This window comes from Gorilla gorilla, chromosome 22, assembly GCF_029281585.2.
Source record: "Gorilla gorilla gorilla isolate KB3781 chromosome 22, NHGRI_mGorGor1-v2.1_pri, whole genome shotgun sequence".
Taxonomy (NCBI): Eukaryota; Metazoa; Chordata; class Mammalia; order Primates; family Hominidae; genus Gorilla; species Gorilla gorilla.
The window spans coordinates 43,282,042-43,307,920 of record NC_073246.2 but is presented as its reverse complement, the minus strand read 5'-3'; the positions used below and the strand labels follow the sequence as shown (position 1 = coordinate 43,307,920).

Sequence of the window (25,879 nt, the reverse complement as noted above, 5' to 3'; positions counted from 1 at the left end):
AGTTTGCTATTTCACAGCATTCCCCAGTACTAACATGGGTGAATGTCCATGAAGTTTATCCAGTAGAGATTGGGTTTACCTAACCAGCTTCCAAGCAGCCACTATCAGAGGTGCTGCAGGTAAACGTAGCCAGGCAGCCTTTCTCTGTTGTTCTGGAAAAAAAGAAAAGAACTTGTATCCGAAGAATGCAAGGCTTTTAAAATTATCAGGCCCAGAGAGACATTAAAATAAGACAGCAACCACTCCCTACTCCCCGCTTTCAGCTGTGTGTTCATCTCTTGAAACCTCTTACTATTGCCACAGGTATTAATAGCTATGGATTAACCTAATAATGCCACACTGGACGCTGTAATCCACACCCTGTAGCTTAACAATGTATAGTCAATCACTCTGATATGGTTTGGCTCTGTGTCCTCACCCAAATCTCATCTTGTAGCTCCCATAATTCACTCATGTTGTGGGAGAGACTCGGTGGGAGATGATTGAATCTTGGGGGTGGGTCTTTCCTGTGCTGTTCTCATGATCGTGAATGGGTCTCACAAGATCTGATGGTTTTAAAAAAGGGAGTTTCTCTGCACAAGCTCTCTCTTTTTTCCTGCTGTCATCCATGTAAGATGCGACTTGCTCCTCCTTGCCTTCCACCATGATTGTGAGGCCTCCTCAGCCATGTGGAACTATAGGTCCAATAAACCTCTTTCTTTTGTAAATTGCCCAGTCTCAGGTATGTCTTTATCAGCAGCATGAAAACGGACTAATAAGCACTTATCAATGTTATTTCTGTAAACCAATGAGAATTCCTGACAAACAGCTTTGTATCAGCCCTCTCCCTGTCTCCCCCTTTTGCCTTTAAAAATCCACTTATAAATGCCACTTATCAGAGTGTAGATTCAGGGCAACTTAAATCTGTGCTCCAACGTTGCAATCCTCAAGCTTGGCCCAAATGCACTCCCTACTTAGATTAATTTAACCTCAACTTCTTTTATGTATTTATTTTTTATTTCAATAGTTTTTGAGGAACAGGTGGTGTTTGGTTACATTGACAAGTTCTTTAATCGTGATTTCTGGGATTTTGGTGCACCCATCACCCAAGCAGTGCATACTGTACCCGATGTCTAGTCTTTTATCCCTCACCCCACCCTCAGCCTTCCCCCTGAGTTCCCAATGTTTATTGTATCATTGTTATGACTTTGCATCCTCATAGCTTTGCTCCCACTTAGGAGTGAGAATATACAATGTTTGGTTTTTATTCCCGAGTTACTTCACTTAGAATAATGGTCTCCAACTCCATCCAGGTTGCTGTGAATGCCATTATTTCATTCCTTTTTATGGCTGAGTATTAGTATTAGTGTTTGTAGTAGTAGTAGTAGTATTCACATATATATATCACATTATATATATACATATATATCACATATATACATATATATCACATTATATATATACATATATATCACATTTTATATATATACACATATATCACATTATATATATACACATATATCACAATATATATATACACATATATATCACATTATATATATACACATATATCACATTATATATACATATATATCACATTATATATATATACATATATATCACATTTTGTCTGTCTACTTGTTGATTGGTGGGCACTTGGGGAATTGTGCTGCTATAAACGTGTGTGCAAGTGTCTTTTTCATATAATGACTTATTTTCCACTGGCTAAATACCCACTAGTGGGATTGTTGGATCAAATGGTAGATCTACTTTCAGTTATTTAAGGAAACTCTACTGTTTTCCATTGGTTGTACTAGTTTACATTCCTGCCAGCAGTGTAAAAGTGATCCCTTTCACCACATTAATGCCAACATCTATTATTTTTTGATTTCTTGATTGTGGCCCTTCTTGCAGGAGTAAGGTGGTATCCCATTGTGGTTTTGATTTGCGTTTTCCTAATAATTAGTGATGTTGATTTTTTTTTATATGTTGACCATTTGTATATCTTCTTTTGAGAATTGTCTATTCACATCCGTAGCCCACTTTGTGAGGGAGTATTTGTTTTCTTCTTGCTGATTTGTTTGAGTTCCTTGTAGATTCTGGATATTAGTCCTTCGTTGGCTGCATAGTTTGCAAAATTTTCTCCCACTCTGTATGTTGTCTATTTACTCTGCTAATTATTTCTTTTGCTGTGTAGAAGCTTTTCAGCTTAATTAAGTCCGATCCATTTGTCTTCATTTTTGTTGCATTTGCTTTTGGGTTCTTGGTCATGAACTCTTTGCCTAAGCCAATGTCTACAAGGGTTTTTCCAATGTTATCTTCTAGAATTTTTATGGTTTTAGGTCCCAGATTTAAGTCTTTGATCCATCTTGAGTTGACTTTTGTATAAGGCAAGATATGAGGATCCAGTTTCATTCTTCTACATGTAGCTTGCCAATTATCCCAGCACCATGTGTTGAATAGGGTGTCCTTTCCCCACTTTATGCTTTTGTTTGCTTTGTCAAAGATCAATCAGCTATAAGTATTTGGCTTTATTTCTGGGTTACGTATTCTGTTCCATTGGTCTATGTGCCTATTTTTATATCAGTATCATGCTGTTTTGGGGACTATAGCCTTGTAGTATAGTTTGAAGTTGGGTAATATGATGCCTCCAGGTTTATTCTTTTTGCTTAGTCTTGCTTTGGCTATGCGGGCTCCTTTTTTGGTTCCATATGAATGTTAAGAGTGTTTTTTCTAGTTCTGTGAAGAATGATGGTTGTATTTTCATGGGAATTGCATTGAATTTGTAGATTGCTTTTGGCATTGTGGTCATATTCACAATATTGATTCTATCCATCCATGTGCATGGGATATGTTTCCATTTGTTTGTGACATCTATGATTTCTTTCAGCAGGATTTTGTAGTTTTCCTTACAGAGGTCTTTCACTTCCTTGGTTAAGTATATTCCTAAGTTTGTTTGTTCATTTTTTTTTTTTTGCAGCTATTGTGAAAGGGGTTGAGTTCTTGATTTCACTCTCAGCTCTCAGCTTGGTCACTGTTAGTGTATAGAAGTGCTACTGATTTGTGTACATTGATTTTGTATCCTGAAACTTTACTGAATTCATTTATCAGATCTAAGAGCTTTTTGGACCAGTATTTTAAGGTTTTCTAGGTATATAATCATATCATTGGTGAACAGTGACAATTTGACTTACTCTTTACTGATTTGGATGCCTTTTATTTCTTTCTCTTGTCTGATTGCTCTGGCTAGGACTCCCAGTACGATGTTGAATAGATACAACTGGTGAAAGTGGGCATCCTTATCTTGCTCCAGTTCTCAGGGGGAATGCTTTCAGCTTTTCCACGTTCAGTATAATGTTGGCTGTGGGTTTGTCATGGACAGCTTTTATTACCTTAAGGTATGTCCTTTCTATGCTGATTTTGCTGAGGGTTTTAATCATAAAGGGATGCTGGATTTTGTCAAATGCTTTTTCTGCATCTATTGAGATGCTTATGTGATTTTTGTTTTTAATTCTGTTTATGTGGTGTATCACATTTATTGACTTGCATATGTTAAAACATCCCTGCATCCATGGTATAAAACCCACTTGACCATGGTGGATTCTTTTCGATATGCTGTTGGATTTGGTTACCTAGTATTTTGTTGAGGATTTTTACATATTTCATCAGAGATATTGGTCTATAGTTTTCTTTTTTTGTTATGTCGTTTCCTGGTTTTGGTATTAGGGTGATACTGGCTTCATAGAATGATTTAGGGAGGATTCCCTCTTTCTCTCTCTTTTAGAATAGTTTCAAGTTTTTAAATTGCCAAGATTTCAATCTTGCTCCTTGTTATTAGTCTGTTCAGAGTTTCTATTTCTTCCTGGTTTAATCTAGGAGGGTTGTATATTTCCAGTAATTTATCCATCTCCTCTAAATTTTCTAGTTTGTGTGGATAAAAGTGTTCGTAGTATCCTTGAATGATCTTTTGTATTTCTGTGCTATTGGTTGTATTATCTCCTATTTCATTTCTGATTGAGCTTATTTGGATACTCTCCTTTTCTTGGTTAATCTTGCTAATGGTCTATCAACATTGTTTATCTTTTCAAAGAACCAGCTTTTTGTTTCATTTATCTTTTGTATTTTTTTTTGTTTCAATTTCATTTAGTTCTGCTCTGATCTTTATTTCTTTTCTTCTGCTGGGTTTGGGTTTGTTTTGTTCTTGTTTCTCTAGTTCCTTAAGGTGTGACTTAAGATTGTCCATTTGTGCTTGTCTATTTTTGATGTAGGTATTTAATGCTATGGACTTTCATCTTAGCACCACTTTTGCTGTATCCCAGAGGTTTTGACAGGTTGTGTCACTATTATTATCATTCAGTTCAAAGAATTTTTTAATTACCGTCTTGATTTCATGCTTGACCCAACAATCATTCAGGAGCAGATTATTTAATTTCCATGTGTTTGCATGGTTTTGAGAGTTCCTTTTGGAGTTGATTTCCAATTTTATTCCACTGTGGTCTGAGAGAGTGCATGATATAATTCCAATTTTCTTAAATTTATTGAGACTTGTTTTGTGACTATCATATGGTCTACCTTGGAGAATGTTGCATGTGCTGATGAATATAATGTATATTGTTGGTTAGAATATTCTGTACATATTTGTTAAGTCCATTTGTTCTAGGGTGTAGTTTAAGTCCATTGTTTCTTTGTTGACTTTCTGTCTTGATGACCTGTCTAGTGCTGTCAGTGGAGTATTGAAATCCCCCACTATTATTGTGTTGCTGTCTATCTTGTTTCTTAGGTCTAGTCGTAATTGTTTTATAAATTTGGGAGCTCCAGTGTTAGGTGCATATGTATTTAGGATTGTGATATTTTCCTGTTGGACTAGTCCTTTTATCATTATATAATGTCCCTCTTTTGTCTTTTTTTTTTAAACTGTTGTTGCTTTAAAATCTGTTTTGTCTGATATAAGAATAGCTACTCCTGCTTGCTTTTGGTGTCTATTTGCATGGAATATCTTTTTCCACCCCTTTACCTTAAGTTTTGTGAGTTTTTATGCATTTGGTGTTTCTCTTGAAGACAGTAGATACTTGGTTGGTGAATTCTTATCCATTCTGCAATTCTGTATCTTTTAAATGAAGCATTTAGGCCATTTACATTCAACATTAGTGTCGAGATGTGAGGTACTATTCTATTTATTATGCTAGTTGTTGTCTGAATACGGTTTTTTTCCATTGTGTTGCTGTTTTATAGGCCATGTGAGATTTATAACTTAAGGAGGTTCTATTTTGGTGTATTTCCATGTTTTGTTTCGAGATTTAGAATTCCTTTTAGTAGTTCTTGTAGTGCCGGCTTGGTAATGGTGAATTCTCTCAGCATTTGTCTGTCTGAAAAAGACTATTTCTCCTTCATTTATGAAGCTTAGTTTTGCTGGATACAAAATTCTTGGCTGATAATTATTTTGTTTAAGGAGGCTAAAGATAGGACCCCATTCCTTTCTAGCTTGTAGTGTTTCTGCTGAGAAATCTGCTGTTAATGTATTAGGTTTTTCTTTCACCCTAATGCTTTTGCCTTATGCCTCTTAAGATTCTTTCCATTGTCTTAACTTTAGATAACCTGGCGACTATGTGCCCAGGTGATGATCTATTTGCAATGAATTTCCCAGGTGTTCTTAGAGCTTCTTGTAGTTGGATGTCTAGATCTTTAGCAACATCAGGTAATTGTTTCTCAATTATTTCCTCAAATAAGTTTTTCAAACTTTTATATTTTTCTTCTTACTCAGGAACAGCAATTATTCTTAAGTTTGGTTGTTTAACATAATCCCAAACTTCTCTGAGGCTTTGTTCATTACAATTATTTTTTTCTTTGTCTTTGTCAGATTGGGTTAATTTGAAAGCCTTGTGTCTGAGCTCTGAAGTTCTTTCTTCTGCTTGTTTCAATCAATTGTTGAAACTTTTTCCAGTGTGTTTTCCATTTCTCTTTAAGTGTGTCTTCAATTTTCAGAAGTTGTGATTGTTTTTTATTTATGCTATCTAGTTCTCTGGAGATTTTTTCATTCATATTCTGTATTATTTTGTAAATTTCTTTTAGTTAGTATTTACCTTTCTCATGCCTCCTTGAGTAGCTTAATAATCAACCTTCTAAATTCTTTTTCTAGGAATTCAGAGATTTATTCTTGGTTTGGATCCATTGCTGGTAAGCTGGTGTGATCTTTTGAGGGTGTTAAAGAACCTTATTTTGTCATATTACCAGAATTGTTTTTCTGGTTCCTTCTCATTTGGGCAGACTATGTCAGAGGAAAGATCTGGGACTCACGGGCTGCTGTTTAGATTCTTTTGTCCCACAGGGTGATCCTTTGATGTGGCGCTCTCCCCCTTCTCCTAGGAATGGGACTTCCTGAGAGCTGGACAGCAGTGATTGTTACTGCTCTTCAAGGTCTAGCCACCCAGTGGAGCTACCAGGCTCTGAGCTGGTACTGAGAGTGTCTGAAAAAAGCCCTGTGATGTGATACGTCTTTAGGTCTCTCAGCCACAGATACCAGCACCTGCCCTGGTGGAGGTAGCAGGGGAGTGAAGTGGGCTCTGTGAGTGTCCTTGCTTGTAATTTTGTTTAGTGTGATGGTTTTCTCAAATGCTGGTTATGCTAGCAGTGAAGTTGTCATATGGACAGATTCGGGACCTCTGGCTAGCCAGGATATTACAGGCAGTGGAATTAGCTGTTGTTTTCTTTTTCTCTTGGGGCAGGGTTGTTCTGTTATGAGTTGCTGTAATGGCTTGAGTGGGTTGGCCTCCAGCCAAGAGGTGGCACTACAAAGAGGGCAATAGCTGCCATAGTATAGGGAGGATACAAGCTTGCCCTAAGGTTGCCTGGGTAAGTATTTCTGTTTCTTAAGTGATGGGTGGGGCCATAGAGCTCCCATGAGATTATATCTTTTGTCTTTGAATACCAGGGCAGGTAGAGAAAGACCATCAGGTGGGGCAGGGTTAGGCATGTCTGAGCTCAGATTCTCCTTGGGCAGAGCTTGTTATGGCTGCTGTGAGTGATGGGGTGTGCTTCTCAGGCTTATGGAGATACATTCCCAGGGGGATTATGTCTGCCTCTGCTGTGTCATACAGGACACCAGGAAGGTAAGGGAAAGCTGGCAGTGACAGGTCTCATCCAGCTTCCATGCAGCCAAGAAGGCCGGTCTCACTCCCACCATGCTCCCCCAACATCCAACAGAGCCGAATTTATATCCATGCCTCTAGTGCACAGGACTGAGATCTTGCCCCAGGTTACAAGCCTCCCTGTTGAGAAAGCAAGCAGGGCTTTCAGGCCATGCCCCTCCCCCGCCCCGTCGTGGCTTCTGTGCTCCTACCTGCACTTCCCATTTCCCCTTCTCCCTGCCCTGGATGCTGTCCAGGAAAATTCACGATCAGTCAGCATTATTACAAAGTTCAGCTGGAAGTCTCCTCCCTGTGGCCCTTCCCCACTTCCACTGGCTGCCCTCCCCAGGGACCCCTGTGAGATTAAAGTCAGAAATGGCTTTCCTGGGTTTCCCTGGGGACCAGGAGTGCCTGCAGGGCTCTTCCCACTGCTTCTACTACTTTTGTATTTCACTCGGCTCTCTAAATTTATTTCAGCTCTAGATACTGTTAAATCCTTCCCCTATGATCTGGATTTTTGGGTTCTCCAGTGAGGATGTGTGTTTGGAGATGCTTTCCCCTCTTACATTTCGGGTGCCCACAGTTTTTCGGCTGTCTCACAGTGTTTGCAGTGACAATCCACTTCTTTCAAAGGGTCTGTGAATTCTTTTGGTTTTCCTGGTATGTTCCTGTGGTGGTTCTTGGAGAAAAAGCTCACAATGTGAATCTCCACATGCTGTTCTATCCATCCAAGTGGAAACTGCACATTAGTCCTGCCTCTTCCCCACCATTTTCTCTCTGAAAAAAAAAAAAATAGCCAGCTTCTTCCTTTTAGGTTGACATTCTTACTTTTGGAAATCAGTGCTAATGAAACCCAAGTGTTCCTTATGGAAATGTAGTTTGAAGAGTGAGGCTCCCTTGGACCTCCCAGCCTTGTCCAGCTTCTGTGTGACTGTGATGCATGGGTGAGCCCAGGTGAGACACACAGAGGAACAACACAGACTTCCCACAGAATCCAGAGAAAGAATACATCTGCTGTTTTAAGCCATTAAGTTTTGGGGTGATTGTTACACAGCAATAGATAACTGGAACATATTCCCAAATTCCACGTTTGGAGGATTGCAAGCAATCGATCAATGTCAGCCTTTCCATGATCATCTGGTTTGCTTCAGGCCAGATCTGCTGCCTTTTGAATTAGAGATACCTTTTTCCAAGTTTTTGGTCATTGCTCGAGTTTTGTGTTCAGAATGCACACGTCTATTTTCTTACTTGCTGTAATGGAACAAATTATGCCCCCACCCTCAAATTCATATGCTGACGCCTTAACTCCCAATGTGACTGCATTTGGAGGTAGGGTCTTTAAAGAGGTGATCAAGCTTAAATGAAGCCCTAAGGGTGGGGACCTGATTCAAGAGGACTGGGATCCTTGTAAGAGAAAAGAGAGAGGCCAAGCATAGGCCTGGTGAGAAGGTGGCAGTCTGCAAGCCAAGGAGAGAAACCTCAGGAGAAACCAAACTAGCAACACTTTGATCTCAGACACTTCCAGCCTCTGGAGGTGGGAGGAAATAAATTTCTGTAGCTTAAGCCACCCAGCATGTGATATTTGTTATGGCAGCTATAGCAGACTAATACACTAGCATCTGAACACAAATCAAAGAGACCTCTGCAAGAGAGCTCTTGGGGATGCTGGTCAAGCTGTGATTTTTGACTCGAACTTTCTTTTCCAACATCTTTTACAGCAAATGAAGAAAGAAATTCATGTAATCTTTCTCGTCTGTACCCCTGAACAAAGCTGAATGTTTTTGAGGCACTCTTTCCATCTCAAACTTGGGTTTTAAAACAAATCAGCAATGATATTTATTCTATTGTCTTTTTATTAAGGAATCTATATGTTCATCATTTGAAACATACAGGAAAACATGAAGAAGAAAATTACCCATAATGATGATCACTGGTGTGAAGTTCTCTCTCTCTCTCTGTGTGTGTGTGTGTGTGTGTGTATTCAGAGACAGAGTCTCACTCTCACTCTGTCACCCAGGCTGTAGTGCATGGTGCAGTCATGGCTCACTGCAGCCTCAAAATCCTGGGCTCAAGGGATCCTCCTGCTCCAGCCACCTGAGTGGCTGGGACTACAGGTGTGCACCACCATGTCTGGCTACTTACAAACAAATTTTTTTAGAGACAGGGTCTCCCTGTGTTGCCCAGTCTGGTCTTGAACTCCTGGGCTCTAGTGATCCTTCTGCTTCAGTCTCCAGAGTCACTGGGATTACAGGTATGAGTCACTGAACCTGGCTACATTTTTAGAAAGTTTCTTTGCTTTATTAAATTCCTCTTCAAGACTTAACAGAGCAATGGAAGCTCATCATAATCAGGGAAACAAGAAGAAAAGAGAATCACTCAGGCTCCTTTCTGGCGGGGGAGTGGAGAGGCTGGGAAACACAATGACAGTGAACCATGGGAAGCAGGGGGCATGGCCACTGGATCTGAAAGGGACCGGCTAACAGTCACTAAATGTCCAAGGCCTGGGCTTGAGCAATAGCCTCAGGTATCTCCATCACTTACACAGCACTCATTCGTTCAGTGAGATGTCATTTATTAAGCAGTTACAATGCTGCAGGTACTGTGCAAGAGACTGGACATACAAAAGAAGAATTTGACCCAGACCTTCCCCCTCTGGGGTCTCATAATCTTGTAGGGGGAAGGGAATACAAATACAAATTAGCGAAGAATGATAGCAGTATCTTAGGACACTGTAACTGTGTGCTACAGGACCCAAGGACTGGAGAGCCATCCCTTCGTGAAGGTCAGGGAAGAGCTGGGTGGTGGAGAGAGCTGAGCCTGTGTGGACCCCTGATGCATGCTCTGATGCTGAGGGAGTACAGTAGAGATGGACACTGATAGTGACAGAAGAGTCTGGCCCCAAAGCAGAAGCGGCATCCTGCACCAACTCCCCTTTGAATGAATGAGTACGCACAAGAAAACAACCACAGGCATCGCCGCCCTTCAATGGATCTCTTTGCTGGAGAATTGACAGAGTGCGTGTCGTGCCTGAGTGAGCCGGTAAATTCTCTCCTTAAGGATTCTTCTCTTGGTAGCGGTCTCACTCTGCTCTTGAAGCAGCCAGGAATAGCGATTTTTTTCCTGTAGTATCTGCATCATGGCTTTCTGCAAGGAGTCACCATTCTCTCGGAGCATAAAATACTGAATTATAAATGGGATCTGGTTGGCGAGACGTTTGCTGGTTTCCTGGAAGAGGGAGAAAGAAGGGTTTGCTGGAGTGGTCTCAGCCCAAGGCCTGTGGTTGCAGAGAGAAGGCATGGAGTTCCTGGAGGCGCACATGGTTGCCTTGCGAAGCCCTGGTGGTCTCGCCCACCTCCACTCCAGTGGTCAGCATCAAGCCCCATGAAGGTTCTATTTGCGCTGACCCCTCTTTACTTCCAGGCATTCCCTCTAGCACTAAGAAGCCCCCTGGTAGGCTAGCAAGCCCATAACACCTCTGGGCATCCCCACAGCTCCTCCCTGCTGGAGAAACTCCCCCAGCCCAGGACTCCCCTGGCTCCCTTCTGGGTATGCACCAGGGCCGTTTCGAATCCTCCCCTCATTCCTTCTTTATAGGCATAGCCAGTATGCCTGGCAGCCAGGTGCCCATGGCTGGGAAACCACTCTATTCTGATTGAGAAAGGGCTTCGGGAGGTGGGTGTCTTTGCAGTTTAAAAGCTATTTTTTCTTCCTGGGAACAGTGATACTTGCATATTGGATAGACAGTCAGAGGCCAAAAAGTTCATTGGGTCACAAAATCTAGGGAAAGGAAATTTCATTCCTATCTTGTGGGGCTGGCAAGTGTGGCATGTTAGTGCCTTCTGAACACCAAGGAAAGCTAGTTTATAGTCACTATCGTTGACGTTTGTTGTACTTTGCTGTATTCTGATCATAGTAATTTTGTAATTCATGGACCGCATAAGAAAGATAAGCAATTTTGGGGTCAGAATTAATTTTGAGTACACGCTCTGCCACTTTAAAAATTGATTGTGGGCAAATTAATTAAAAGTGCCTTCACAGGGTTCACCTAAAATTATAAATGAGAAAATATATAAGTAGTTTATCATAGTACAGAAGGGCTTAATACATTGTAGTGGTCCCTCCCTCTTTCCCTCAGCAAAGCCTCTCTAGGTTAGCATAGCCCCTACTCAGCTCTGCAAATGCCAGAGAGCACGGCTCCTGCCCCGCCGGGAACTCACCAAGAAGTAGGCATTCAGGTGGATGCCTATTTCAGTAAAGGAGGAAACTGAAGACTCATTACTGGGAAAATGAGAGTTCAACTTCATATTCTGTGAAGGCGTCCCCAGAGGGTTAAAAATCTCTTCTCGGACTTTCTTCAGAACAACACTGTAAATCTGATCTTGACAAAAAACCATCTGCTCCATTCTGAACTGAAGTTGGATCATGTTTTCTGCCTTTGCTGTGTGTTTCACTTTTATGTCTTCAATCTTGCTCTGGTTAGATAAAAAAGACAAACACATTACTTCTTTTTCTTCTTTCCTGTTGGCTTAAACAAATTTGGAAGTACTATTATGTTGAACTCAGAAATCAAACGAATCCATAGTCAAAGAAGTCCTGAGACTTGAAATGATGATTTTTAGAAAGTCCCACTTCGCCCTTTCTGTCCTTATGAACCCGGTTTCCTCACTCCCCACTCGCGACATACCTTCTCTCCTGCCCTTTCTTCCTCTCTGGCCATCCCCAGTCCCTCCTACACCACCAGCTTTCTGCCCCTTCATCAGGAACAGGCTTAGTCCATACTGTTGGGACGGTGTCAGTCATTCCTGGGGTGCTACTTCTGCTAGAATGGTTCCAGTGCTGACGAACACTGGGATAATAGTGTGATATACCTGTTTCCCAGGAATCCCAGGACTCCTACATCACCCTTGCAGTCAAGGAAGAAAGAGGTTGGCTGGGCATGGTGGCTCATGCCTATAATCCCAGCACTTTGGGAGGCCAAGGAGGGTGGATCACTTGAGGTCAGGAGCTCAAGACCAACCTGGCCAACATCGTGAAACCTCATCTCTACTAAAAATACAAAATTAGCTGGGCGTGGTGGCACATGCCTGTAATCCCAGCTACTTGGGAGGCTGAGGCAGGAGAATGGCTTGAACCTGGGAGGCAGAGGTTGCAGTGAGCTATCATGCCATTGCACTCCAGTCTGGACGACAAGAGCGAAACTAAGTCTCAAAAAGGCCGGGTGCGATGGCTCATTCCTGTAATCCCAGCACTTTGGGAGGCTGAGGCAGGTGGGTCACCTGAGGTCAGGAGTTTGAGACCAGCTTGGCCAAATGATGAAACCCCCATCTCACTAAAAATACACAAATTAGCCAGGTGTGGTGGCAGGCGCTTGTAATCCCAGCTACTTGGGAGGCTGAGGCAGGAGAATGGCTTGAACCTGGGAGGCAGAGGTTGCAGTGAGCTATCATGCCATTGCACTCCAGTCTGGACGACAAGAGCGAAACTAAGTCTCAAAAAGGCCGGGTGCGATGGCTCATTCCTGTAATCCCAGCACTTTGGGAGGCTGAGGCAGGTGGGTCACCTGAGGTCAGGAGTTTGAGACCAGCTTGGCCAAATGACGAAACCCCCATCTCACTAAAAATGCACAAATTAGCCAGGTGTGGTGGCAGGCGCTTGTAATCCCAGCTACTTGGGAGGCTGAGGCAGGAGAATCACTTGAACCTAGGAGGCAGATGTTGCAGTGAGCCGAGATGGCGCTATTGCACTCTAGCCTGGGTGACAGAGTGAGACTCCATCTCAAAAAAAAAAGGAAAGAAAGAGGTGATGTAGCAGAGAAGGGGGGTCACAGGGTCACTGCCACGGACTGAACATTTGTGTCCCTCGCCCCCCAATTTACATGTTGAAACCAAAGTAGGAAGGTAATGGTATTGGGAAGTGGGAGGCAATTAGTCATGAGGGTAGAGCCTCATGAATGTGACTGAGGCCCTTATAAAGGAACCCCAGCACTCTTTCCACCGTGTGAGGATACACAAGAAGGTGGTGGCCATCCGCAACCTGAAAGAGAGCCCTCACTGCCACCTGACCATGCCCACACACTGATCTCAGGCTCCCAGCCTCCACAACCATGAGAAACAAATTTTTATTGTTAATAAGACACATCCAGTCTGTGGGACTTTGTGATAGACGCTTGAACTAAGACTGTCATGTCCTGGCTTTGAGTTTCTTTTTCTTCTTTTTTTTCTTTTTGAGATGGAGTCTCTCTTTGTTACCCAGGCTGCAGTGCAGTGGCACAATCTCGACTCACTGCAACCTCCGCCTCCCAGGTTCAAGTGATTTCTGGCTAATTTTTGTATTTTTAGTAGAGACAAGGGTTTCACCGGGTTGGCCAGGCTGGTCTTGAACTCCTGACCTTAAGGGATCTGCCCGCCTCAGCCTCCCAAAGTGCTAGGATTACAGGTGTGAACCACCACACCTGGCCTAGGCTTTTGAGCTTCAAATAGACTTTTTAAAACTGAAGGCAGAAGCAGTGGCTTGAGAGTGAGAGAGTGAGTTTCAGAGGTGAAGTTTCACAGGTGCTGGTTTGTTTGTTCTTTCTCTTTTTTTTTTTCTTTTTCTTTTTTTTTTTTTTTCTGAGTATATGTGACAACTGTGAAAGAAAAATAGATTCTTGGGACCCCAAACTTACTATACTAAAGGGAAAGTTAACTGCCTTTCTTTTGTTCCCAAACAGAAGCTGTGATTTCACATGCGCACTTTATCCGATGTAAAATGTAGATTTACTGAGCGCGAGATGAATGCATGATTGACTTTCTCTCCACACCTTTCTTTTCACATTTAACACATAGATTCACTGAGTGCTGGTCAGAGCCTTACACGAGGGTGACCTCTGCCTCACTGCCTCATTGCCTACCCTCCTTCCTTCTTTCTTCCCCACCTGCTCGCTCTTTCCTTTTTAAATACTGAAGTTCCCCTAAACCCTCTTAGGAAAAGCACAGGTCACAGATAGCACTGGAACTTGTATTTCTTTTTCCCAGGTACATCCTCGACCTGGGCAAAATAAATCTCGGATCAAGGCAGATCTGCCTCAGTCACTTTCGGTCTACACAACAAAGGACAGTAGACCCTCTGGGAGCAGAAGTGGCCTGTGCCGCACTCCTCAAGATTTGTGACACAGGAGGCAGCGAGCCCCCCAGGCTCTGTTGTGGCTGAGGGCAGTGTGCAGGCCATGGCAGTCCCTGGTGAGGAGCCGGGAGCTGCTGCAAGGCTGTGTCTATCCAAGGGCAGCACAAAAGAGGTGAAGGCCCTTGGTGGATGCCAGAGTTCCCATGGCCCAGAGCAGTTGGGCCTGCAGCCGAGTGCCTCCTGTGTCCCGGCGGGGCTGGGCAGGAGCTCAGGGACCAAGGGGACCAAGGCCCGGGAAGGACAATGGACATCTTGGTGACTGGGGACCAGGCAGGTCACCCACCCCATGAGCAGGCACCCGGGACTCAGACACAGCCCCTGAGAAAGTGGGCGGGAGTCAGAACTGGGATTTAATTTTCACCAACAGGCAAAAAGGGTGAAAGAAGAAATTAATTTAAATGGCGGAAAAATGACAGAAATTGTCCTTCCTGCTTGCCTGCACTACGGAATGAGATTTCAATCCACCAGCCCAGGCCTGGGCAGAAGAGGAATTTTATCTACAGCCCAAGTGCCACATGCCCTCTCTGGCCTTTGCTGAAGGTAACTCGGGGGAAGAGTTGCTAAGTAGAAACCCACAGAGCTACGGCAACATCTTTGAGTCAAACATACACGTTTGGGAGTAGGACTAGTAAACAATGCCGTGCTTTATGCTTGAAAAAGATTCAGCCTACCAGCCAGTCCTCGGTGGAGCCCCACGTCCTGCGTAAGGTCGTGCAGAACAGATGGCAGGGCACGGGCCTCATTTCATTTCTCCTGGGGAGTGAAGCCGCCTCCTGAGCAGAAGCCAGGCAGGCAGGTGCTCCTGGAGTCACCAGCTCCACCAGCCCCGCCAGCCCTGCCAGCCCCGCCAGCCTGCCATTACATCCCTGGCCTCATGGTTCCAAATGACAGTGAATATCCAGCTTCTCTCAAGGTTAAACAGCCAGTGGTCCAGGTGACTAGCAAGTGAACTCTGCTTACCTGAACAGTTTGGTTAAGGTTGAAAAATTCGCCAAAATGTTTTTTGGCCACGTTAATGAAAGCTTGCCGGATAATTTCTGACCAAAAAAAAAAAAAGGAGAAGAAGAAGAAGAAAACATCAGTAAAATGCAAGCAGAAATAAAACTGGTTAAAGACACAGGGAGGATGACTGATGATACACTGACCCATTCCAGGAGACTGAGTTCCCTAGACCTGCAAACCGCAATAGGAGAGGGTGGGACATCATTCCAGGGACATACAATCCAGCCCTCATGCAGCCTGGGCAGGTCCTGTCCATTTCCCGTGCCTGTGTGCATGTTAGCCTCTGACTATTCCTTACATCAGCGGTCCCCAACTCCCAGGCTGGACCAGTTCCAGTCCGTGTCTGGCAGGAGGTGTGCAGTGAGCTAGTGAGCACTGCTGCCTGAGCCCCACCTCTTTTCAGATCTGCGGTAGCACTAGATTCTCACAGGAGCACAAACCCTGTTGTGAACTGCAAGTGCGAGGGATCTAGGTTGCGTGTTCCTTATGAGAATCTAATGCCTGACGATCTGTCACTGTCTCCCATCACCCCCAGATGGGACAGTCTAGTTGCAGGAAGACAAGCTGAGGGCTCCCACCATAATGAGGATTCTACATTATGGTGAGCTGTGTAATTATTTCATTATATATTACAATGTAATAATAATAGAAATAAAGGGCACAATAAATGCAATGCAGTTGACTCATCCCAGAGCCATCCTTCTTACCCCTCACTGGTCTGTGGAAAAATTGTCTTCCATGAAAGCAGTCTCTGGTGCCATAAAGACTGGGGACCGCTTCCTTACGCGGCTGTGTTGGGGGCTGCGTATGATACAGATGAAGTACATGTGCACCCTCTGCCTGCCTCCCAAAGACAAGAGAAACTATCTTCCCCGCCTCCTCCACGTGTTTGAAGGACAGTGATGGAATGCCTATGGCACTCAGTGTGCTTCCCCATCTCCTGGAAACCTCAGTACGAGTTCTCAGGCAGAAGGGCAGAATCTGTAGCTCTGGCCAGCTCCCAGGCCTTGCCAGTGCTGCTGGCTCACAGACTGCACAGAGTAGCAATCTAGCACACCAGTGAGCGTGTCTGCAGGCTGCATTTGGTAACTCCATTCCAATCTCTCCCTCCAAGGCACTGGGGTCTATGGAAGGTATGAGAGTGATGGTTTGGGAGTCCTGCTTGAAAGTCCTCACCCATGGCTTTCTGGAGCATGCTAAGGGCGGGCTCCACCAGCTGCTGGATGTACTGATGCACGATGATCTCAAATGTCTTGTAGTTGACAAATCCCAGAAGCTCCTTGCCTCGATACTGCTTTTCATATTTTTCAACTTCTTCGTGGATAATATTTTTAACTGCAACATCAAACAGACCTCCATGGTGAATTCTGATAATTCTGCAGACGTCGTAAAGCTAGCAACAGTTTTACAAAGTCTTGCTCCCCACTGTACGCAGAGGCAATGTTCCAAAGTGGAGTTTTGTTCACAATGAGAAAAATATTCATGGTCTAATAACAGGAGTTTAAGAAATACTGACTTTTGGGGGAAAAAAAATCTTATTCTATGAAAATGTGTTTCAATTGAAAGTCATCATCCCAAGAGAGAAGTTATTGTTTCTAACTGGTAGGAAAAAAAAAAAAACCTGATTAGAAACTAGGTGTGGTGGCTCACACCTGTAATATCATCACTTTGGGAGGTCAAGGTGGGAGGATCACTTGAGGCCAGGAGTCCGAGACCAGCCTGGGCAACGTAACAAGATCCTGTCTCTACAAAAATAAAAAAAGATGAGCCAGGCATGGTGGTATGTGCCTTTAGTCCCAGCTATTTGGGAGTGATCACACCACTGTGCTCCAGCCTAGGTGACAGCAAGAGCCTGTAATCTGAAAAATAAAAATAAAACTAAACACAAAAATCTGATCAGCTAAATGAATATGGAAACTTAATCTTGTACCCCTTACCTCCCAAGCATACAGCCACAGTTTACCATTGGAGGGATCTTTCCACGGAGGTAAACAGTGCTGTTTTCTCCAAGTGCCAGAACAAAAACACAACAGCACACACACAATGAGATGGTTTGGCTCTGTGTCCCCAACCAAATCTCATCTCAAATTGTGTTTGACTCTGTGTCCCCAACCAAATCTCATCTCAAATTGTGTTTGGCTCTGTGTCCCCATCCAAATCTCATCTCAAATTGTAATCCCCATGTGTCAAGAGAGCAACCTGGTGGGAGGTGATTAGGTCATGGGGGTGGTTTTTCTCATGCTGCTCTCATGATGGTAAGTGAGTTCTCACAGGATCTGATAGTTTAAAAGTGTTTAGGGGCTGGGAGCAGTGGCTCATGCCTGTAATCCCAGCATTTTGGGAGGCAGAGGAGGGCAGATCACCTGAGGTCAGGAATTCGAGACCAGCCTGGTCAACGTGGCAAAACCCCATCTCTACTAAAGGTATAAAAATCAGCTGGGTGTGGTGGCACACAACTGTAATCCCAGCTACTTGGAAGACTGACACAGGAGAATTGCTTGAACCTGGGAGGCTGAGGTTGCAGTGAGCCGAGATCACACCACTGCTCTCCAGCCTGGGCAACAAGAGTGAAACTCCGTCTCAAAATAAATAAATAAATAAATAAATAAATAAAGTGTTTGGCAGCTCTTCCTTGCTCTTTCTCCTGCCACCTTGGAAAGAAGGTGCCTGCTTCTCCTTTGCTTTCTGCTATGATTGTAAGTTTTCTGAGGCCTCCCTAGCCATGTGGAACTGTGAGTCCATTAAACCTCCTTTCTTTATAAATTACCCAGTCTCAGGTAGTTTTTTATAGCTGTGTGAAAATGGACACACACATACACACACACACGCCCTACTGGAACCTGGGCTGGAGCACATGGGAATCAGAACTTTGCCAGGTGAAGCCAGCAGGCTCTTGTCAAACCAGGAATCTCTCTGATCTTGAATTAGGGGCAAAGAGAAGGGGGATTGGGATGAGTGGAATTGTTTGGGTGATCTGGGCACATTTTAGCAGTTAAAGAACTGCTACTTCATCTATCCTTTACTTATTGCTAAAACCAGATCATCACACCCCAGACCTTCCAGAGGGGGAGATGGTAAACGATTTCATGTGGATTCCCCCCTCCCCTGGTCCCCTGGCACCCATGCTGAGCTCTGTCTCAATGCCACCAAAATAAATAAGTATCCCAGGTCACTTTTTCTACCAAGCTGATGTTTAGCTGCTACTAATGAAGGCTCCGTGCCTGGTGTGTCCACAACAGGCACCATGGCCAGCTGGCAGCTGTGCACTCAATTCAACAGTGGCTGGAGAGCCTTCATGTGGGGCTGGCCCCCAGAGGCATCTGGACCCCTGCTTTGGGCACAGGCTTCCCTCCAGGCACTCAGGATAGCGGCCCTGAGGTACCCTGGGCTGCTCTGCGAATTCCTCAGGTGGGCATGGAATGCCATTTAGCCTCAAAACCAAGAAGCAAGGCCAGGCACAGTGGCTCACATCTATAATCCCAGCACTTTGGGAGGCTAAGACAGGTGGATTGCTTTAGCCTAGGAGTTCAAGAGCAGCCTGAGCAATGGTGGTGAAAACCTGTCTCTACAAAAAAGTACAAAAATTATCTGGGTATGGTGGTTCATGCCTGTGGTCCCAACTACTCAGGAGGCTGAGGTGGGAGGATCACTTGAGCCTGGGAGGTTGAGGCTGCAGTGAGTCATGATTATGCCACTACACTCCAGCCTAGGCAACAGAGGGAGACCCTGTCTCAACAAAACAAAACAAAATCAAGACACGAGGACATCAGAGGCAGTGGAATTGCCCTGTGTTGAGTTGCTGAGGTCGATGCCCCGTATTTCTGGGTTTTGTTCGTTGAGAGACAGTTGCTGATTACCAAGGGTTCCACGGCCTTGGATGGGCATGTTCCACTCTTGGCACACTTATCATGTGCTGGACATAGCCTCTGGTCTGGGTAAATACCACCCTGTTTTGCAGGGAGCCCTGCCCAGAACTTACCTTTTTGGGTATTAGTTGCAAGTATGCCTACCCAGTTTTTAAAATCCTCTCTGATTTTGTTGTATAAACGGGTCTCATTCTCCCTTACAACTTCTTCTCCTTCTACTAACTTTTCGATGTCCTGATTAAACATCTTGATTTTCTGAAAATGATATAAAGTCAATAGTCTTTGCGGAAATCATATGAAAGAACTGGGACCGGCGTTGCAAGGAGATGTCCACCCGCCCACCTCATCTCATGGGTGAAGAAGGGGAAGGGCAGCTGCGGGGCCACCAGGGAAGGATGCAGTGTCACGTGGAGTCCTGCGGAAATCCTCACCTCAATTAGAAAGAACATCTTGTCGGCTTCCTGGCTGGGGATGTCAGCCCCGCAACGCCGCAGCTCCTCGGTCGCCTTCTGGTGGCTCTCCCTTATTTGTTCTTCTAACAACGGAAGCGATTTCTAAACAAAACAATTGCAAACAATCAAACTGAGGCTTAAGAGATTGGCCAACTGATTTCTTTGGTATATGAGTAGGAGCCCTTTAAAGCATTCAGGAAGATCTGGAATTTTTGACCCACCTGCCCCAGCCTCCCAAAGTGCTGGGATTACATGTGTAAGCCACCTTGACTGGTGGAATCTAATTGTAACAAACTTTCCAGGTAATTCTTGTGTGCCTTAAAGTTGGAGAACCACTGGCTCCTTCTAACCAAATTTTCTTTGAGTATGTGCTTCCTGGCTCAAGTAAGTCATTGCTTTTGTCTGATATACAATTTAGCATGGGCCAAGTCCTGGGATCTGGAATCATCCTTGCTCTAAGGGTACACTTAAATCTTCCCATGTTGCTTGGCCTCATTTGTGAAGGTTTAGGCAAGCACTAAAAATATTCGATTTCTCAATAGCCGCCAAACCAAAGTTTTTCTATAATTGATGATGTCATGAGGCCCTTGTCTGTAGTTGTCTGCTTTTGAGAATCCATAAAAATGGACTTATTTCTTACAAACCAATTATTTCTTAGAAGTTTGAGGCTAGAAGAAATTTTTTTTTTTTAGATGGAATTTTGCTGTTGTTGCCCAGGCTGGAGTGCAATGGCACGATCTTGGCTCACCACAACCTCCACCTTCTGGGTTCAAGCGATTCTCCTGCCTCAGCCTCCCCAGTAGCTGGGATTACAGGCATGTGCCACCATGCCCAGCTAATTTTGTATTTTTAGTAGAGATGGAGTTTCTCCATGTTGGTTAGGCTGGTCTCGAACTCTTGACCTCAGGTGATCCACTGGCTTTAGCCTCCCAAAGTGCTGGGATTACAGGCATGAGCCACCATGCCTGGCAAGAAAAAATTTTTATACCAGGAAGTATTAACAACATATTGAAAAAAGAAAACTTGCTCTCTCAGTGGTCACTCCTTTTTATATTGCTAAACTGTTTCCTTCTCTTTTTTTTCCCCCCCTGTTGACCAATTCAAACATTTGTTGTAATACTATGTACTTATTGCTTCCCCAATTTGGAAGTTCTTCCAGTGAGCCTGTGACAGTGAGTGAGACAGTGTTCAGAGGGTACTTGTTTGCTTGGTTGGACAGATCAGTGGGGCATCTTAGCCAACTCCAGGCCAAGAGAGTGACTTGGGCATGCTGTATTGATGACTTGTCACCCAACCCACGTGGCTCACTTGGATGTGCATGATGAGTTCAGTGGTAAGTCTTTCTGCCAGTCGGGGAACCGTGGCTGACCCCTCCTCCAGGAGAACTCTGAAATGAGACAGACATTCATGCATTCAGGAAGGACTTATGTACCATCTTTCTAGTACCGGACTTTGTGCGTGGTAGGTGAGCCCAGCTCCCCGGGGCAACACGTGCCATCAGAAAAGCCAAGTGGTGCATAAGAAAGACACTTGCCACCAGCCTGCACCCAGGCAACCGTGGGCCAGGAAGCTTCCTTCCCTCCTCCCTTTCTATCATCCCCACAAACTCATGAGGTAGGTCATCTTAGATACAGGAAAACAAACCCAGGCTCATGGAGATTAAGTGAGTTGCCCAGATTAGTATTTTATTTCTCATCATAAAAGTTTATACGGTGCTTACTAAGTGCCAGGCACCAATCTAAGGGCTTTATAAATATTAACACATTTAGTCATTTAACAACCCACTTTAGAGCAAGAAAGGCTGAGACACAGAAAGGTTAAGCAGCTTGCTGCATTTGCTTGCTGCAGCCACACAGCAGGCAGCGTGGCTGCAGCATGTTTGCCAATAGCAGGAATTTAGGATGAAGCACTCAGGATTATTCCCCAGCACTGCCAGTGCCTCTTACTGCAAGGGCCGGCTTCCAGCAAGCAGGCATGCAAGGATTTCAGATTTCCCAAAGACCTTGAGAAGCAGTTTGCAAAGGGAGGTCCCTGGACTGGCAACATTAGCCTCAACCAGGAGGAACCTGTTAGAAGCAGGAAGTCTTGGGCACCTCCCCCGACCTCAGGGCAGAGCAGGACAGAGCTAGCGCAATTTTAAGGAACTCTCCAGAGAGTCTGCTGCTCACTCAGCATGGAGAACCATGGGCCTGATTATTTTGAAATCTTCTCCCAGCTCAAGGAGGAGAGTTTTCTTCTCCTCATGTCCTCCAGTGCTATTGAAAACAGTATGTTTCATCCACTCAGAGCAGGAGCAGAGAGGAAGAAAGAAGGAACCGGGTGGTGTTTACTGAGTGCTGGCTGTTGGCGCTCAAGACCTTTGTGTATGTCGTGTTATGTAATCCTAACCACAATCTTGTGAGGCAGTAGTAGGATCCCCTGGAGAAGATGGGAAAGCCAAAATTCAGAGAAGGTGGCCCATATTGTAAGATCACATAGTTAGCAAGCCGTAGACCTACTCGGCCCAAATTCGCTGTTTTCCCATTAGCTCTCCTTCACAGAGGTCTCCAGGACCTCTGTGCTCCTGGATCATTCAGGAACAACAAGTTCCAGAACGAAGGGGAAAAGTGCTCCATTCAATGGGAACAATCCCAGCGTCCTACAAACTACAGAGTCTCTATAGCATAATTTCTATTTAATAAAGCCAGTTATTATTAAATTTCTATTTAATAAAAACAAGTGATATTCTGGCAAATGACTGTGGGCACTGGAGGCTCTAAAAACACGGAGAGTTCCATCGAGCAGGTTTTCCTGTGTGCCATTTACAGTGGTACACACGGGTTTCTGGAAGTTAGTTAGGACTGACTCTGTGTTCAGTCCTGTTCCCACTCACTATTTGTTTGACCTCATTATTCTTATCCATGGAAATGGGAGAAACTTCACCTGCCTTATGTATCTCTTAATATAAGGACTCAAATCAGAAAGGAAGTGAAAACATTTTGGGAAACCAAAGAGTTCTACGCTTTATGTCACGACACATTCCAGTTTTTAATCAGCACCATCATTAGAATCTAAGAAACAATAATTTGTCTAAATAAGCCAAGAAATCTAGCACAAAAATCAGGTGAGGCTAGGTTATACTACCTTGTATAATTTGTGCATACACTTTGGTCATGATCTGGGCCAACTCTTGCAGATGGGCTGGCTTTCATGGAGTCTAATTCCAGGGCTTTCCTGAAGAGTCTCACCTGAAATATGGATGTGTTTGAAAGAATGTAATTTCTTTCTTGGTTGCCTCTGCCAAGCTCAGCCTGTTTGTGATCTCCTGCTGGCCCCGGCACTTCACGATCATGTAGCCCTTCTTGAGGGGGTACGTGAGGTTCCGCACCACATTCATGACGCTTTTCTCAGTGCCCCTGTCCATTAGATCTGGTTTGGTCAGGATACCTGTGAGATGGTTAAATAAGGGAAATGGAAAGGTCAGTGATCCCCTCAAACAGGTTTGACTCCTACTGGACTATGGGCTCCTTTTTTGGCCAACAGGGTCTTCTGCAGTCTTGATCCTCCAGTGCCTCATTCCATCCTCATTCCCTCATTGCCCCTCTTCTTTGGATTTCTATTGGCTCGCTATCTCACCCTCTCACTCAGTTCATTCAGTGTCCTGGATAGTTGACTTAACAAATATTTCTTGGATGCCTACTGGGTGCCCAGCACTAAGGCAGCATGCATGGTTAGAATGGACTGGCTCCATGCACCGTGTTTCCAAGAATGCCTTGTTCCCTACTGAGGGGAGTCCCTCTCTAGTGTCTCCTGAACAGACTCACTCTGCTCCCTCTTGTGGGCACCTCCTCTGATCTCCTCCTTCCCACTTTCCTCTCCCCCTCCTCTGTCCCCACTCCTTCCTGCTTGCACTGGATTGAAAACTTTGAATTCCAAGTGCTCTTTTTTGTTTACGTTGCTTGAGTGTCAAATTGCCACTGCATTTCTTGTTTGTGTATGTTGAAAAGCACTTTTCTTTCTTCCTTCTTTCCTTCCTTCCTTCTTTCCTTCCTCCCTTCCATTCTCTCTCTCTCTCTTTCTTTTTTGAGATGGAGTCTCGCTCTGTTGCCCAGGCTGGAGTGCAGTGGCTCACTTCAACCTCCGCCTCCCCGGTTCAAGTGATTCTCCTGCCTCAGCCTCCTGAGTAGCGGGGACTACAGGCGTGTGCTACCACAACCAGCTAATTTTTGTATTTTTAGTAGAGATGAGGTTTCACCATGTTGGCCAGGCTGGTCTCAAACTCCTGACCTCATGATCCACCCACCTCAGCCTCCCAAAGTGTTGGGATTACAGGCATGAGCCACCGTGCCCGGCGTTATCTTCCGCTATTTTGTCCTTCGTTTTAATTTGTGGGTAAGTCTGGCTATCTGGTCTACTATTCTTGAACCTCTCTTTCCAGATAAATTAATCTAGTAATATACAAGAAATAAAGAAGAATGGATATTGATAAGGGCTATGCAGAGAGTTAACATAAAGTGACGCGCTGGCAAATGACTGTGGGCAGAGGTGCGTGATGTAGTCTGAAGTTGGGTGGACAGGGAGGGCCTCTCTCAGAAGGCAACATTTGGACTGACATCTGAATGAAGGGAGGAGTCAGCCTAGTGGGGATGGAGAAGGAGCACTCCAGACCCTGGCTGAGAGGGAGCAGGGATGGCAGAGCCATATTGGAGGGTCATGAGCAAGGCAGAGAGCGGTGGGAACTGAGATCAGAGAGGCAGGCAGGGCCAGGTCACCTGGGGCTCTGCTTTCTAGATAAAGGAGTCCGGGGTTTATATGCATGTGAGATGGCAGCAGGAGAGAATGTAAACAGAGAGGGGCATGACCCGACTGACATGTCTGGAGGCCAGTGGAGAGGGCACTGCCATGGGCAAGGTGAGTGCTCGAACAGCAGGAGAATGTTTGAGCAGTCCAGGCAGGAGACCATGGTGGCTTGGTCTAGGCAGTGACAGCGGGGATGGAGAGCAGTGGATGGATTTGGCACCCGTTTTGGAGGCAGAGTCACCAGGACTTCAGATACATTAGACTTGGAGGCAAGGGGAGAAGGACTCAAGTGGGACTCTTTGATTTGGCTTTAGAACTGGGTGGGCGGACGGGTTCTGTGAATGAGGTGGGGAAGCCTTGGAGAGGAGGAGAATCAGGATGGAGTGCGAAACCAAGAGTTCTGTTTTGGTCACGTTTAACTGGAGACATTGGCCAGACAGCCAAATGGAGTTGTCCAGTTAAGCAAGGTCAGGGTTAGAGATACAGATTTGGGAGTCACTGGCGTGTAGATGGGATTACAAACCACAGCCGGATAAGATCACTTAATGTGATGATGCGTTGATAGAAGGAGAGCCCAGAACCAAGTTTTCCATACTTAGAGGCGTGAGAATTGAAGAGGCATGGAGACAAGGAGTCTAAGAATGTGACTTCCAGCTGGCCAGTGACGGAAGCGACCCGAGAGAGAGAATGGTGAAGGAAGGAGGGAGGTTCAGGAAGGAGGGAGGTTCAGGAAGGAGGGAGTGGGCAACTGGGGTGACTGCTGCTGAGAAAGGAGAGGCAAGGACAGAGACGTGACCATGTGCTCCTCAGTGCAGAGGGTGTGGGTGACCTCGACAGGAGCAGTCTCTGTCTTAAGAGGTCACAGGAGCTCGGCTGAAGCCAAGGGAGTAGACAACGTCCATTTAGCAATGGACAGGTGGGGAACCAGCTTAGTGAGGGCCTGAAAATATTGACCCACTGTTCTTTTTGAAACTTGATATTCTCTAAGCCACTGTTATATTATAATCAAATTTGCTCTATTCTCATCCTTTGGAAGTATTATGTAGTCATTCAATTTTCTTTTTTTTTCTTTTCTTTCTTTTTTTTTTTTTTTTTGCTTTTTTGAGACAGAATCTCACTCTGTCACCAGGCTGGAGTGCAGTGGTGCAATCTCGGCTCACTGCAAACTTCGTCTCAGGTTCAAGCGATTCTCGTGCCTCAGCCTCCCAAGTAGCTGGGATTACAGGCCTGTGCCACCACGCCCGGCTAATTTTTTGTATTTTTAGTAGAGACGGGGTTTCACCGTGTTGGCCAGGGTGGTCTCGAACTCCTGACCTCAGGTGATCCACCCGCCTTGGCCCCCCAAAGTGCTGGGATTGCAGGCATGAGCCAACATGCCCGGCCTCAATTTCCTTTTTAAAAGAATTATAAAATACACGTAACTCAAGTCTGCAAGGGAATAATTCAACTCATAAAAATAGGATGCTCCCCCCGCTCTGTCTTTAGCTACCTTGTTTTTTTTTAAAAAAATTTCTTT

The 25,879-nt window shown here is 44.7% G+C and overlaps 1 protein-coding gene across 24 annotated transcripts in view; it reads right to left on the bottom strand.

The window, feature by feature from the left end:
- Window positions 1-9,379: 9,379 nt before the first annotated feature.
- Window positions 9,380-25,879, bottom strand: part of MX2 (MX dynamin like GTPase 2) — a 48,088-nt gene continuing 31,588 nt past the window's right edge. For all 24 annotated transcript variants that reach the window (XM_019017898.4, XM_063702577.1, XM_055373624.2 and 21 more), the window contains 8 exons: window positions 22,812-23,010; window positions 20,893-20,971; window positions 19,564-19,686; window positions 19,246-19,387; window positions 16,443-16,601; window positions 15,225-15,301; window positions 11,321-11,575; window positions 9,380-10,328 (listed from right to left, as the gene is read on the bottom strand). In XM_019017898.4, coding sequence (XP_018873443.2) covers window positions 10,086-10,328; window positions 11,321-11,575; window positions 15,225-15,301; window positions 16,443-16,601; window positions 19,246-19,387; window positions 19,564-19,686; window positions 20,893-20,971; window positions 22,812-23,010 — 1,277 coding nt within the window. In that variant the 3' untranslated portion in view covers window positions 9,380-10,085. The remainder of the gene's footprint in view (window positions 10,329-11,320; window positions 11,576-15,224; window positions 15,302-16,442; window positions 16,602-19,245; window positions 19,388-19,563; window positions 19,687-20,892; window positions 20,972-22,811; window positions 23,011-25,879) is intronic.